The following is a 15,634-nucleotide window of genomic DNA, read 5'->3' as shown; positions in this document are numbered from 1 at the left end:
CCACTTACCAGCTATGAGGGCTTAGGCAAAGAACTTAATTTGAGCTCAGCTTCCTCAACCGTAAAACTAAGCTATTCAGACCTGTGCAGGCTACCACACAGGTTTATTGCAAGGTTCAAATGCAGAAACACATAAAAGTGCTATAATTACAACTTAGAGCAATACAAATATAACTAACAAGTAACAGCAATTGAATTTCAAGTTGAGGAATACTTAATCACACCCTCTGATTGTACTCCTGTACTGCTAGAGTCAACAAGAAAGTGACAAAATAGCTGATTACTAATGAGAACAAATATGCCATTTTTCTGAGTGGGAAGAATTCTGTAGCCTGTCCCTGAAATTTATCGCTTCCTAAACTTCACAAAGATATCAGAGACCCACCATCAATAACTCTCTCACAGAAGCACAAGGGCCAAATGTCCCACATTTATTTACATATGAAATGTGTTTAATACAGTTTTGATGGATGTAGTGTGTAACACCTGACAGCAGCAAGACCTTTTGAGGAACCGAACGTTGACTACAGTATATCATGCAAGTATTTATATATACACAAAAGAATTTTTCTTTAAAAAAAAAGTACAAAATATGTTCAGGGATAAATACAAGATATAAAATGCAAAAGAAAACACAGAACAAAAACCAAATAATATAACTCTCCCAGAGAACTATAAACGGAAGGGACAGAAGAGTACCTCTACTGTGCTTTAGTAGAGCAGAACTACTGACATTAAATAAGCTTATTGAAATAACTGAACTAAACCCAAGTGGCTCAGTGCTTAATCTGATGGCCAATTGCAATACACAGGCTGCTGCATTGGTAAGTCGGTGGTTGAAGTTGTGCATCCCAAATCTAAGTACCAGAACATTTGGCAGTAGCACCCAGAACAGGAAACGCCAACTCTCTAGACAGCAAAGGATTAAGTCAGTTGTGATTTTTTTTTTTTTCCTGTCAAGAGCCGGAGAAATACTTGATATTCTTAGTTGTAAATCTGTAATAGTTAATAAATTACATGACAAAAACCTGACTATATAAGTCGATTGGTCTAACTACATATTTGTAACTTTTATAGTCGTCCAGCCCTTTCGTAACCTTATCTCTTTGTGCTCTTTAAGCCAGCCTTGCAAATATGCCCAGAAAACAACCAGCCCCCTTTTTTCCCTTTAGAACACCCTTCTTCCCACTTCAAGATGGAATTAAGGAAATCCACATTCCTTGCTGGATTTGGGCCTGCACTTTTACCCACTGCTGGGAAAGAAGCTACCTGCAAGGCTGCTTTAAACACCATTTGGCATGGCCTGAAAAACATGCCATGCCTGCACCGGAGTGCCGCTGTGTCTCAAGTGTGCACTTGCTTGCTCAGAGCAGGCACGGTGAGGGTAGTGCTAAGACACTTAAAAGTTCCTAGTGTTGGAGACCCAGTCACCTACAATTTATGTAGTGAATTCTAAAAATTAAAAACACTAAAAAAGGCATTATTTTAGCCTGTAATTAGTTAACCCATTCAAATTTGTAACATACAAAATGGTTTATTTGAATTCAGGAACTGCCCCTGTTACTAAGAACTCTGTTTTAAAGAAATAGTACAAAAAGAAAAATTCTAATCCAAAAAAAAACTCAAAACATTTTCTACTAAATACTGATACAAACATGTAACAAAGAGTATAAAAAGTTATTCATTTAAATATATACAAACTCTTTTAAACTCAAATACTGTTTTAATACTTATCGAGGATATATATGACGAGGTGAAGAAGGTACATTGAAAGAGAATATATTGCAACAGCCTGGACAGTACTGTTAACTCTATTATACTGCAAACTTTTTGTAACAAAAATGTCTTTTTTCTTCCAATGTGGACAGGGATTTTCCTTATGGAACATCTGTGGCTATTTCTCAGCTGAACTCATTCTTTTGGATTTAATGAAGGCCATGCCATGTGTCCGCATGTGAGTATTTAAGGCAGCTTCAGTTTCAAAAGTTTTTGCGCAGACTTTGCACTTTCTGTCTGACACGGTGCCATCGGGGGACTCATCCTCGGGGCTTGGCTTGTTCTCTTGCTGGTTATCCTCCCCAGCCCCGTTCTGCTTGGACACGGGCTGAGGCTCCTTCAACTTGTGCACAATGAAGAGGTGCCTGGACAGAGAGACGTGAGATGTGTAGCAGAGGCCACACTCCCGGCACTGGTAGGAAGAACCATCCGATTTGTGTTGCGGGATGTGTTCGTGGAACTGCAGCAGATTTTCAGTGGTGAAGCCACACACAGCACACTTGTGAACCTTAAAAACATTGATCTTTAGCTTTTTCAGTGGTTGAGTGATTGCTCCTCTGGGAGGTCTGAACTCTAAAACTGGTTCTTCCAACTTCCGCTTGGGACTGGGAACCTTTGAGGGGAAAAAGAAAACCAACACAATTGAAAACCATCCTGCTCTATAGTTGACAAATGATCACTCTGATTTTAGAGCCATTAGAAAAACACACACTGTGCGTGCTGGGATTTGGGGGCCACACTTTTCTCCATAGCAGGAGCTGAGTTCCTATGCCACTGAGCATTGCTCCAGCTGGTGAGGCATGGGAAGCAACGGGGAGGGGTTGGGAGAGGGGATTTGCTCACACAGTGTTGTTGGGAATGGTCCTGGTGACATCTGCACAGGGGCCTGCTGCCATGAGGGCAAAGCAGTCCAGGCCTGTGAGCTTGGAAACAGGAGGGTGGCTAGAGGGGATGGGGTAGGGGGTGGTGCGGGAGGACTGTGAAGCACCCTGTGGGAGAGACACTGTCAGGACCTCAGCTTTTCCTAAGAGTGAGCCCTTTCTTGCCACCTCACCTTCAGGCTCTTTCCCCAAATGACACACCTCCCTTCTCCTTCCCCCAAAATCCAAGCCCAAGTGACACTTCTCTGTACTCTGAGGACCATCTTTTCCATCCTGTTCACCTGGCACCTTCCCACACTTTAGCTGCCCCCTGCGAACACTGCAGGGGAGGACTGCATTTTGATGTCACACTAGTCTGACTTGTCTTCTGATGAGATTTTACTCAATGATTAACCCCTTGAAAGCACACATACCTACACTTTACCCAGGTACATTCCAGACTTAGCCTAGAACCAAAGACAGCAGGAGCGTCAGTTTCTGCTGAACTGTGGCTTTAACTCAAACAGCACTTGGCGTACACACTGCCTCATACGTGAGCTCACATATGTGTACGTATTATTGCCTGACTGAAATAAAGCACAAATTTGCTTTATTTTTATTACAAAAAGAATTAAGTCAATTTTTATTAGATACTATCACAACCACTACATTGCCAATGAAAGAAACTAGCTTTAATGTATTACTTCTGGCTAATAAGACAGTCTGTCAATCTAAAATTTAAATATGCAAGTAGGTCCCTAATGCTGCATCTGGAAGGACACAGAAGAAACTAAAGATTACCTTCCAGCAGCAAAATGAGGTCAGAAAGGGTGTAGAGGGAGATTATCCACTACTTTATACCTTTATACCTAATCTGAATTTCTTAAATTGTGTTAACAATTACAAAATTTAGGTGAACAGAATGAATGGGATAAGAAAGCCAACAGTTTCACTGTGAGCATCTGCAGCATTCAACCTTGGTATCTTTTATTTCTGTCTCCTCCTCGTTGGTGGCGTCTGTCATTTCCTTCAGGTCAGGGTCCTTGATGCCGTGCATCAGTTGGATGTGCTTCTCCAGCATCAGCCGTTTGGTGAAGGTGCGCCGGGAGTCGGGGCAGTGCCTGTGGAGCAAAAGGCCAGGAGGTAACAGGAATCCGCTAACTGCGGGAGGCCTGCCCCAGCCAACAGGCCACTCAGACATGACAGAATGAGCCGAATCGACACGATTCCAAGTGAAATAAGCAATTTTACCATAAGTCCTAGTTTCCAATTTGTTAATTTTTTTAAAAGCTTTTGTAAAAAGTTCTGGTTTCTGTGACCTCATAGGACCAGCCTAATTTAGTTCAGGTGGAATATTTATTTTCTAGGTTTGGTTAAAGTATTGATTTAATTCTTAAAATGGAAAAATTAAATTTCAGAAGTTTTCTTTACAATGACTGTATTCCCTCAGAATTCACATAACAGACACTTCAGTATACAGGAAGTCTTTCCCTGCCTCCTTTGTGCTGATGTTAACAATTCCTGTCCAAAGACAGAGTCTAGCCCAAATTCCTCATTAAAATATATCAAGTTCGTTGCGCAAAAAAATTATAAAGATTTCCTTTGAAAGATATGAATTTACTGTTTTAAGAAAACAGGCCAAGAACAGGTTTAGAAAAAGTTAATGACCCATGGTGATATTATGAATTCCATAAGCCAGACATCAAGACTATCACTGCAGTAAAAGGGGCGAAAGCATCTCAAGGTCTTATTTAGACCAAATCTGCTGCCTGCAGAAGGCTTCTGAGGAACTGAAGACGACTGGCCCCAAACCCTAACGCTCTCACATAAGACACTCCCCTCAAGGCAGGAGCTCCAGCAGCACCAAAGAACAAACTCTCCAGGATGATGAGTTCTTTGGTAGTAAATTAGCCAGACAAGCCTAGTGTTTTACTGCCTTTCACTGACTTCAGGGGGAAATAGACAAGAAGGACTATGCCAGGCCAGACTTCTTTCCATCGTCTTCTCAGCTCAGGGCATCCTAAATTCTGATTCTTTCAACTCAATCTCGATACACACAAACTGTTTATGGAACATTCTCATAACACTCCCAGCTTCAATTTCACTGAAGGAAAAGTCTACATCCTTATATTTTCCTACCCAGAAAACTCCCTAACTAACCAAGTCACAGTAACTCCAAAGAATCTGACAGCCAACCTTTGGGACCCTCCTTTGACCATGTTTACGTGATATACCAGCTCTCTGTCTTCAGTGTCCTGGAGTTCCCTTAAAAGAAGTGCCTTGTTATATCAACTCACTTTAGGCATGTCTGGTTAAGTAGGTGTTAAGGATTTTCCACTAAAGTAACACGTTCTGCTTTTCATATAAAAGTAGCAGTTTGTGACTGTTCACTGCAGAGTGGGATGATGTTGGCCCACTCAGTCCCTCACATCTGGTCTCCCCAAGAGCATGTACTGAGAAAAAGCTGCTCTACCTTAGGTGGTGGGCTGCAGCCAAGGGCAAAAGGCCTCCTCTGAAACCCTGAGTAAACCAACCAGGCAAATCAAATGCTGTTCCTAAATTCTCAGTAATAAAATATATACCTCTGGATAACAGATAGGAACATAAAAATGTATATCGGATATGCAAAAAAAAACCTATTAATATTTTTAAGTGACAACCTAATCAAAAACTATATGCCAAAACAACAGAATATAATTAAGAAACAATCTAGAAACTGTGCAGCAGGGCAAAAGTTGATGGTCAAATATGAAAAACCTTCAGGAAGTTCCAAATGAGTCCTTTCACCGTGCTTTCCACATTAGAAGTTACAACTTACGAGCAGGTATAAACTTTCCTGATGCCTTTGTGCTTGATCCGGTTGTGGCGGCACAGGCTGTGCGATGAGCTGAAGGATTTGTCACACTGGCGGCAAGGATGTTTTTTCATTTGCTTTATTAGGAGAAAAGAGAAAGTCATTTAAGAGAATGAAAATAAAACACTTTAAAAATTAAGAACTCTTTTGTAATGGATAACCATTGTTATTTAGAAATATAACAAAACTAGAAGATTCTTTCTTAAAATGTGATTAAAAATAGACGGCAGGGGGCCGACCCGGTGGCGCCCTCGGGAGAGTGCGGCGCTGGGAGTGCAGCAGCGCTTCCGCCGCAGGTTCGGATCCTATATAGGGATGGCCGGTGCGCTCACTGGCTGAGCGCAGTGCGGACGACGCCAAGCCAAGGGTTGCAATCCCCTTACCGGTCACAAAAAAAGACAAAAAAAAAAAAATATATATATATATATATAGACAGCAGGGCTGGGGTAACCATGAAAAGGCTAATTTCAGGAAGATGGGATAAACTTTACCGTAAGAATAAAAAACTTTTTTGATTCAAACATCCAGGTATTTGATATAAAATGGTACATAAGCCTTTTTTCAAACGACTTATACATGCTATTTCTTTAAAAAGCAAACATTACGTGAAAACATACTTCAGTAAACACCAAATAAAGCCATTACTTAATTTTTTGTGTATAGAAAGGATATGCCAACTTATCTAATGTGCCATGTTATATTAAATCTCTGGCTAAATTTAAACATTTAAAAAACTTTACCCTTTAAATAATTATTCATTACAAGGGAAGAGTTTTCCAGAAGGTCTTTTAAAAACAGGTTGCGTATCCCTTACCTGAAATGCTTGGGATCTGAAGTATTTTGGATCTTGGATTTTTTTGGATTTTGGAATATTTGCATTTTCATTACTGGTTGAGCATACCAGATCTAAAATGCTCCAATGAAGATTTCCTTTGACTGTCATGTTAGTGCTCAAAAAGTTTTGAATTTTGGAGGATTTCAGATTTGGGATGCCCAACCTATCATTACATTTGGTTTTCTTAAGAATGCAGAACTTTGAAACCTCTTTAATAAGGAAGTTGCCTGTTGGTACATGTAGGGTGGGTGGGTTATGTGAGTGATAGATACAAAGAGGGAAAAGAAGAGAGAAAATGCACACATGAACTTTTTTTTCATATTTGAAAGTTTTCCACTTTAACACAATTATTTTAATGTATTTCCATACAGAACCTTTGAAGTAAACTAGTAGTCTAACTTTAAAACAATTCTTTGGCATGACATGCATAGTAGTGTGGAACTAAACAATATATCACAAGGGAATTAAAAAAAGAGCTGTCGGTCTCATGAATAGAATAAAATTTGACTCAACCCTCATTAAACATAAAGCTGAGGTGAGAGTAAGTTTTCATGTGAGATAACTTTAGGATTTTTGGCAGTAAGAAGAGATAAGCAAATGCATGCTGAGTGATAAAGAAACAATGAATTTTTTAAAGATTGTTTTTACATAAATGACCTGACAAACATGTCTTCAATCAAACTGGTAAGCAATTCTAAGTGGTTGAGAGTCTGGCTCTATAGAACCAGAGATAGGCTGGCACCTTGTCTCCACTCACAAATCATGCGGACCAGGGGAGAGTTACAAAACCTCTATTGACATCCACCCTCTCCATGGTAAGGCTGGGTTACAACAGGTGAGGGACAAGTAAAGGAAAGGGGACACAGTGCTTGGGACACAAAGAAATCACTCAAATGTTCTGTCATTGTAATAGTAAAGTTATATGTCCAAGTTTCATTTAAAGAGTGGAAAAATATTGTCTTTTGAATAAAGCACATCAGTCTGGTAAGTATGCAGAAGGTTGTTGAACCCAGACAAAGGCAAAGGAGGAACTTTCCTCTCCATGTTAAAAATAAAAGTTGTACCAACGTTTTTTATTGTCTTTGTAAGCATAATCTCGGGGTAAAAATGAAAAACAAGAAAATAAAGTAAATAGTGCCTCTGTGAGACATAGTTCATGGAAAATATAATTGAAACATAATATGGATCTTTCCATGAAATTTTTGAGGTACCCTCAAGCTGTCTTTTTGATCACACAAAATAGATGATAAGTAATCTTGGATCAGCATTATGTAGCCAGAGTGAATAAGAGGTAACAAGCCTTCATTTATAAGAGAGTTCTATGTTTCAATAAAGGTGTTTAGAAATCTACTAGTATCTAATTCCTCTTGAATTTTCTACATATAAAATCGACAACGTAAAGATCAACCAAAAGAGTTAAAACAAAAGACAACTTTCTAAAAGCAAGACAGTTTTAGCAAATTATCATAACAGATGTAGAGAATGGAAATATGTTTCTTTGGCAAGAGGGCCCAGAGAAAGAGAAATTGGATTTCCTATTAAGGTGAAGGGTTTAATATTCTACTTGTTAATGTGTAGTTACTCTAATGTCAAAACAGAATTTTAATAGAGAAATGCCAATAAAGAAATCCCCAGTAGTAGGGACACGAAAATCAACTACATTGTATATTGATAAAGAAAAAAAAAAAAATCCCCAAAGGATAATATATTAAATGAAGAGAAGCTTAGCTGAATATTTGTTTTCAAAAGAGTTGACAATGTGTGAGACATCCTTCTTTTTTACCCACTTCATGAAAAAGTGCAGAAATGAACTGTGCAATCCCAAAACAATGAGCAGGGCTCCAGATTCACCGGTGACAGGAAAATGAGAGATTTAAGCACTGGTTTCCAGATCACACTTGCCATATTCATATACCCAACAAAACGAATTACTTTCTTCTTCTCTGTTAAACTTTAAATACTAACTTATTCAAAGATGCTCTACCTATTTGTTTTCATAATTTCTATCTTCAGCATTCATGCTATGACATTATGACACACAAAACAATTTTTTAAAGTCAAACAAAAATGGAAAAACGGTGTTAAGTGTAAAGTCCATAATCGTTCCATTTTCAAGATTTTATTTCCTGGCATTTGCTTCCTCGTGGCTCCAATGAGCTAATATTGAGGAAACCAGGGCTTTGAGTGGACTTGTGATAGCTATCCAAAATCAGAAAAGGAACATGTTTTCCCACTTAATTCTGAGTTATTTTGTTTGGTTTTAAATAGAACCCTTTAAACAAATGGTGAATAAGCTGGCAGGGACCCAAAAATTTTAGTGTAAAACTTTAGAATATCAAATAAAACAAACGCTTGTTAAACTTCCTAAACTTTCTCCCTAACCTCTAATTTTTGACTCTATCTTCACAGCTTTCAGGAAAGAAAGCATTCACTCCTCCTCCTTTGACCAAACTACTTTGCTGGGAATGCCCTGGCCTTGTTTTCAGATTCTGAGCTCTGGGATGCAGACCTCTGAAGAGATGCCACTCTTTTCAGATGGCACTTGGGGAATGGTCTTGGGTTTGCCATGGGCTCTCACAATCAGACATCTCCCAGTTTGATGACTATCCCTTCTCTTTGCTTGCAGGCCTCTTTCTGCTTCAGCTGACTTTGAAAAAGTCAGAGGAAGAAAAATCACAACTTCATACAGACATCTGGCAAGGCATCCACTTCTCCAACTCTTCCTGAGATTCCCATCAGCAACAAGCCAAGAGCCTCCTCAATGACCATCAGACATCCAGAAACACCCACAAATGTAGGATTAAAGGGTGCAGAATTATTCTCAAACCATGCTGACACATACCCTTCAACTCTATCATAATACTTTTTTATGAAAAAGGAAAAACCAATCAGACCAATTATATAGTTTAAACATATCTTAGCAGCAGTCCTTTAGAACTTAACTCCTCAAACTCTGAACCTTTCCACTTAGAATTCTGTTCTACAGATATACTGTACACGTAACATACAGTCCATTCTGCAATAACACACTGCACTATCAAAATTGGAAAATAACCATAGGAATTCTGGCAAAAATGAAGTTAGAGGAACAACACTCAAAAACTAACACGTCCAATAAAAACAGCACAGTTTACACATGTCAAATGATAAATAAAAATGTACTGTAAAATATATCCAACTTTACCTTGAAAAAGACCTGCAGTTTGCTTGTGGAAGTAGGTGTTAAAGGGTTGTGGCTTATGAGTTATTGCGAAGTGGTGGAAGGAGGGTTATCTGCAGTTGGAGGGGAAGGTTGTAACACCAGGTGTGGACAGGTGTGATGAGGTCGCTGGTGCAAGTCTGAGAGTTGTGTGTGTGTTTTGTGTGTTCCTACACAACTCCATTCCACCGTTTCTGTGTTTGCTTAGTGTTTCTTAGGAATGAAATCACACATAAGCAAATGCAGAATTCACATTAAGTCCCAATTGTTCCCTGATAGATTGATGGCACTGGAACAAATCTGTGTTTTCAACAAAAGCATTACAGCAAAACTGACAGTACGTCCAAGGTTATTCACCACACCGTCAAAGGATAACTTGTTAAATATATGTACTCATACAACAACAAAACGCCACACAGCTGTAGAAAACAGAAAAATCTCAATGAACTGACACGAAAAGAACTATAACATATTAAGCAAAGAAAAAACCAGTGCAGAAAATTATGCCAGTAAGCTGTGTTCTGTGTTAGAAGTAAAAATACATGCACAAATGGTAATACTTGCGTAAAGAAACCGCAAGATACATAAGAAACTTAGTGATTATCGTTGGCAAGGGCGGGAATAAGACTTTTCACTGTATTCCTTCATATTGTTTGGATTTTTGAACCACGTGAATATACATATCCAAAAAACATTCTGTTGCCTCAAAAATAAAATTTTAACTCAGAATTACTGAGGAATAATTACAAAATGTAAAATTCACCCCTTTTAAAGTATAGTTCTACGGGTTTTGACAAGTGTATACAGTTGGGTAAATGTCACCACAGTCAAGATATAGAACAGTTGCATCACCCCCAAAATTCCCACATGCCTCTTTAAAGTCAACTCCTACCCCACACCCAGCTCTTGGCAACCACTGATCTGTTTTCTATCCCTACAGATTTGCTTTGTCCATCTGTCATATAAACGGAACCATACAATACAGCACGGAGCTTCTTGAGTCTGGCTTCTTTCACTCAGCATAATACATCTGTAATTCACCTGTGTTGCTGAGTCTACCAGCAGCCCACTCTTTACACTGCTGGGTAGTGTTCCACTGTATGGATATACCCCAGTTTATCTAGTTACCAGTCCAAGGACATCTAGGTTGTTTCCAGTTTGGGGAAATTATGAATAAAGCCACTATAAACATTCACATACAGGTTTCTGTATGAGCATGAGATTTGCTTTCTCTCGGATAAACACCAGGAGTAGGATTAAATCACATGGTAAGGTACATAAGAAACAGTCAAACTGTTTTCCAGAGTGGCTGTAATTTGCATTTGCACCTGCAGTGAATAAATAAGAGCTCCGGTTGCTCTACAACCTTTTCAACATTTGGTATTGCCATTTTATTTTAGTCATTCTAAAGGGCGGCTAATAGTATTTCATTATGGTTTTAATTTTCATTTCTCATGACTTATGGTATTAAAGTAAAAAAACTTTTCAACTAACAGATAAAATATCTACTTATATAAGGTACTTCTTAAGAAAAACCCTGACTGCCATGAGTTATTTTTTAAAGAAATATCTGGGACATCTTCACTTCCCCTTAAGCTCCTTGAGAGCAGAAGCTGCGAATTATTCATCTCTGTATCCCTGGCATTCAGCATACAGAATCTACTCAGTAAATATTTACTGTGTGAATGAATGAATAAAGAAAAGATTAACTGAATATACAATTATCCATTAGAAAAATATCATTAAGTTCTACAGAGTAATCACAGAGTAACAAATTTGGGATAAAGTACTGGACCCAGAGCAGCACTATTTTCTGGAAGATGGGTGAGACATGAGCATGTTTAAATACTGGTAAGAGCCTATAAAAAACAAAAGAAGCAAGGACAGTGGTGACAGATGAGTCAAGGAGCAGGAAAACAGAGAAGGATTTGGACAGAAGGAAGAGCAGCTCTTCCTGTGTGGCCGGATCTAAGGCGCCAGCCGCAGACAGGTGCGATGCTTATTAAAGTCAGCGGTCGGGGGCGGGGGGGGGCCTGAGGAAGGGATCAGGAAACTGAAGCGATTCCTGTCCAGGGGCTTCCATTTGCAAAGTAAGGCACGTATGGTGCATCTAGATCCGGAAGCCTTCATTTGTTTTTTTTATTACAAAATTTACAGATACTTACTGTAAAATGAAAGAGAATAAGGATTGCTTCCAATCTCAGCCATCAAAATAACCACTATTAGTCTGTGATATATCCTTCCTATTTCTCTTCTGAATATACATATTCATGTTAATTTATACTTATAAAAATGCATCTATATTATACATATTTTTAATGATTTTTTTTCACTTGGAAATCACACAGGTCTACACATATTTTGACGGCTCTGCATTCTTAACAATGATATTCTATTCCACAAATGTACCATAATTTAAGTATCTTTATTTAACATGTCGACATTTACAGACTAGAAAGATGAGAGAGACTAGTAAGAAGGGGCAATACATGAGGGGGAATGAGAACCAAGAGAAAAGTGTGTCTTGGAGGCCTGGCAATGAAAGCATTTGAAGAAGGACCTACCTCTGACAACTGCTTCAGACAAGTCTAGGAGGAAAATGACTGAGAAACCAAGACTCTTGGGTCTGGCAACACAGAAGTCACTGGAAACCTCGACAAGAATGGTTTTGATGAAATGGTACAAACCAGCATAACAGGGTAGGTGCCTGCTAACAAGAAGTTCTGGGGCGATGCTTCTTTTTGCTGCTCTGTATACATGGTAACTTCCTCGTGGGCATTCTTTGAACAGCCCTTTGGGTAGTATTCCTTCTACAAAGCCTTCCCTGGCCTCTCCCAACCTCTGCCAATCCCCCGTGAAACAGTGACACTCCAATCTCTGCCTCCCTGCACCTGGGGTAAAATTCTAATTTTTCTCTCATGTTTCACCCTGAATTTCAATTTTTAATTGGATTCTGTCCTCCTCTGACTTCTTTAAAGGCTAGACCACATTTGATTGTTCCCGACCTTCACAGGACCTCACCAAATACTGAGCTGACATCTGAATTCATAGCACCTTTTATTTAGCACGTAATTAATTATACACCACCTTGTGATTCCTCTAAGACACCCAACTTACACTAGTTTTAGCTTTTAAAATGTTTATGTTTTCTTTTTCTACACAACTGTAAGCATCTGTAGGGCATGAATTATATTTTATACTTTATACTATCCTAGAGCAAATGCTATGCAATTTGATAAGTATTTATTGAATAAAAGAGGTGCATACAGAAAAACAAACATGCTTAAAAATTAAGCATTTCCAAAGTATTAATGAATACGACCTGTTTTGCACATTATACCTACAATATGCAAGTACCCAGATGAAAGAAAGAACAGAAGAGAAAGGAAGGAAAGAGAAAAAGAGAAAGAGAAAGAAATAGTATAGACTGATAAACCTGAACAGATTTTTTTAAATCTATTTTCATGTCTCCTATAAATTAACTTTTCTACAAAATAAAAATTCACTTATGATTATATATAAATTATACCTCAATAAAGTTGATTTTTAAAAAACAAATTCACTTTTAAAAAAGTAAGTTATGAGCATACTTAATAAAGAAGTTATAATTTTTTCTCTGAGACTTCTTCAAGCTTTTCATCAAGATAATTAAAAACTAATGCTTCATAGGTATTAAAGTTTCTTCATTTATTCATGTTAAATCCAGATATAGTCAGTATGTGCCCACAAAACTGGAATGCTTTCACTCCTGCTATATAAAGATCACCTCCAGTTATATATGGTAAATCACAGGAAACAAACCACCCATGCTAGTTTGGAATACTGTGGGTCATAAATTCTGATGTCCTTACTGAAAGAATTTCCATCTAGGACACTAGTGAAATTTTTCCACTTCCAATTTCACTGCATCCAGGAATATACAAATAAAGCGGTATCTTGATGAGCATAGCACAGGAAACTCAAACTGCCTACATATGAAAGCCTCAAGAAATATAATTTGGGGGTACTAAAATTAATCACACTGGCCAGGTTTCTACAAATTGAAACTCAGTGGTTTGGGGAAAATATTTAAGCACAGAGCAAATCATTCAACTTTTTCTGTAAAGGGCCAGACAGTAAATATGTTAGGCTTGCAGGCCATAAAGTTTCTGTTACAACTACTCAGCTCTACCTTTGAAGTTTGAAAACAGGCATAGAAAATAATACATCAATAAATTTTTGAGGTTCAATAAATTACTGTGGTTCAATAAATTATTCATAAAAATAGGTGGTGGGTCATGAAATGTAGTTTGCTGATCCCTGATTTAGATCATTGTCTCACATTCAATAGAAAACACAGACCAGTCTCAGTCATTCAGAACTAAATCTACTTAACAAAGTAGACAATCAGTCTAGGTAAAACAAGTCATAATATAAAGCAAGAAGAATGCTTTTATCACTTCACACAATATGCTCTAAACAGGTTCTGAGAACCAGAAATATCACTGTCATATGTCTAGATTATTGCAGTGACAACTTTGAAATGAACAGCATTCATAAGGACGAATATGTGCTTGTTGCTAAAACAAAACCAAGTCTCCTAACTTTCTGGTTGCAAGACTAACTGGTTTGCTGATGACATCGTACAGTGGAGAAAGTAATGAGGTAGAACAATAACAAGAGCACAGTACAAAAGGACAAATCCAGAGCAGACAGGATAGAAATGCATCGCACAACTTGTGCGCTTGGAGCCATGTCAGACACTCAGGTGACAGAAAAAGGATGGTGCTGAAAAGAAGGCTAACTTTCCAACGAAGCTGCCAGAATCATGGCAGTGAAGCTCAGACATGCCTGCCAGGGCATGGTGGGGTTCCCAGGGCATGTGTCTGCCTGGGACCTACCCCCACGGATCAGTGGTAATGGGCAGAAGTTTGGGGCTCCTGCTAGGGACCCTAAACAGACCCCACGTCTCTTCTGTGTCAGGGGCTTTGGGCCTATGTATCTTCCTGCCATCCACTTGAGAACATCTTCACTCATCCGCCTCAGTAGGTGCTCACACGATAAATCCTGACCAATCGTTACTCTCACTCCTTCCCAACTGACGTCCCCAGAAAAGAGAACTGACCTGTGCCTTAGGATGAACAATGCCATACTTCATGAACTCAGAAACATTCACCAAAGACCACACAACCATAAAAAGTCTTTGCTGACCAATCCTTCTGGATCTGGTTCAGCTTTGTTCCCCCTCTCCTACCTTCTTTTACTTACAGGAGCTGTCCTATCTTTGAAGCCTCCTTGGGTTCTAAAATGTATGCCTACAGATGGTGACACATTATTTCTCTTATTATTCCTATTCTCAGAGAATCCAGTTTTCAAGGAGGGACCACTGGAAAGGATATATGGAATGTTTTCCTAATGCAATTTGTAATTCAAGTTTTTCCCTTTTTAATAATAAAGCAATTTAAATAGAAAAAAGGTCACTGTGAAAGGTTTTTCCCCCTACAATCACTAATACCCTATAAAAGGACAAATATCGCTACAGAATAAAAAATTAAAATATACTGTCTGAAGACCTAAGTAGAATCTTTCTGATATTATTCATTTCTACAAATCAAAAGACAAAAGAAACTAATCATTCCTTTCAAAGATAACTGCTGTTTTTATCAGATGATCCATAAGAAATCTGTTTCTAACTTTAAAAAGTAAACAAGCAAGCATAATTAAATATCCAAAAAGCTAATATTAAAACTGACTGATGACAGGCTACTTGCTTAGTCCTAGCCCTACATCATACAGGAATGTTCCAGCTGTCTACATAAGCTGTACTAATGAGCTTCGGCCGGTAGGTATGATCAACCATCAGATCTGAAGGTGGAAGAGCTCTGGTGCACGAGTGATCCCGCGGGTTCCCAGCGAGGTTTTATGTGCCCAGGTATGAGAAGAAACAGCCAGACAGCTATGAGAGGCTCCTGCTCCTCTGTGCTTCTTGTCTTGTTGGTGTTAATTCCAGTTTTGCAATTACTTGGAGAAGCGAGATGACTCTGTGGATTCCCTCTTCCTTCCCTGGGCTCCCTTCCACCTCTCTTATTTGCAGTGCCGTGCGTGTGCGGCACATACTGAACATTAGTATGG

At 38.7% G+C, this 15,634-nt stretch overlaps 1 protein-coding gene across 12 annotated transcripts in view; it reads right to left on the bottom strand.

Moving 5' to 3' along the window:
* Window positions 1-1,703: 1,703 nt before the first annotated feature.
* ZNF532 (zinc finger protein 532) overlaps window positions 1,704-15,634 on the bottom strand; it is a 108,245-nt gene continuing 94,314 nt past the window's right edge. For all 12 annotated transcript variants that reach the window (XM_063077128.1, XM_063077123.1, XM_063077132.1 and 9 more), the window contains 3 exons: window positions 5,454-5,566; window positions 3,612-3,756; window positions 1,704-2,388 (listed from right to left, as the gene is read on the bottom strand). In XM_063077128.1, coding sequence (XP_062933198.1) covers window positions 1,894-2,388; window positions 3,612-3,756; window positions 5,454-5,566 — 753 coding nt within the window. In that variant the 3' untranslated portion in view covers window positions 1,704-1,893. The remainder of the gene's footprint in view (window positions 2,389-3,611; window positions 3,757-5,453; window positions 5,567-15,634) is intronic.

Source organism: Cynocephalus volans, chromosome 13 (genome assembly GCF_027409185.1).
Source record: "Cynocephalus volans isolate mCynVol1 chromosome 13, mCynVol1.pri, whole genome shotgun sequence".
NCBI lineage: Eukaryota > Metazoa > Chordata > Mammalia > Dermoptera > Cynocephalidae > Cynocephalus > Cynocephalus volans.
Note: the sequence above shows the minus strand (reverse complement) of the source record. Positions and strands in the feature narration are given on the sequence as shown.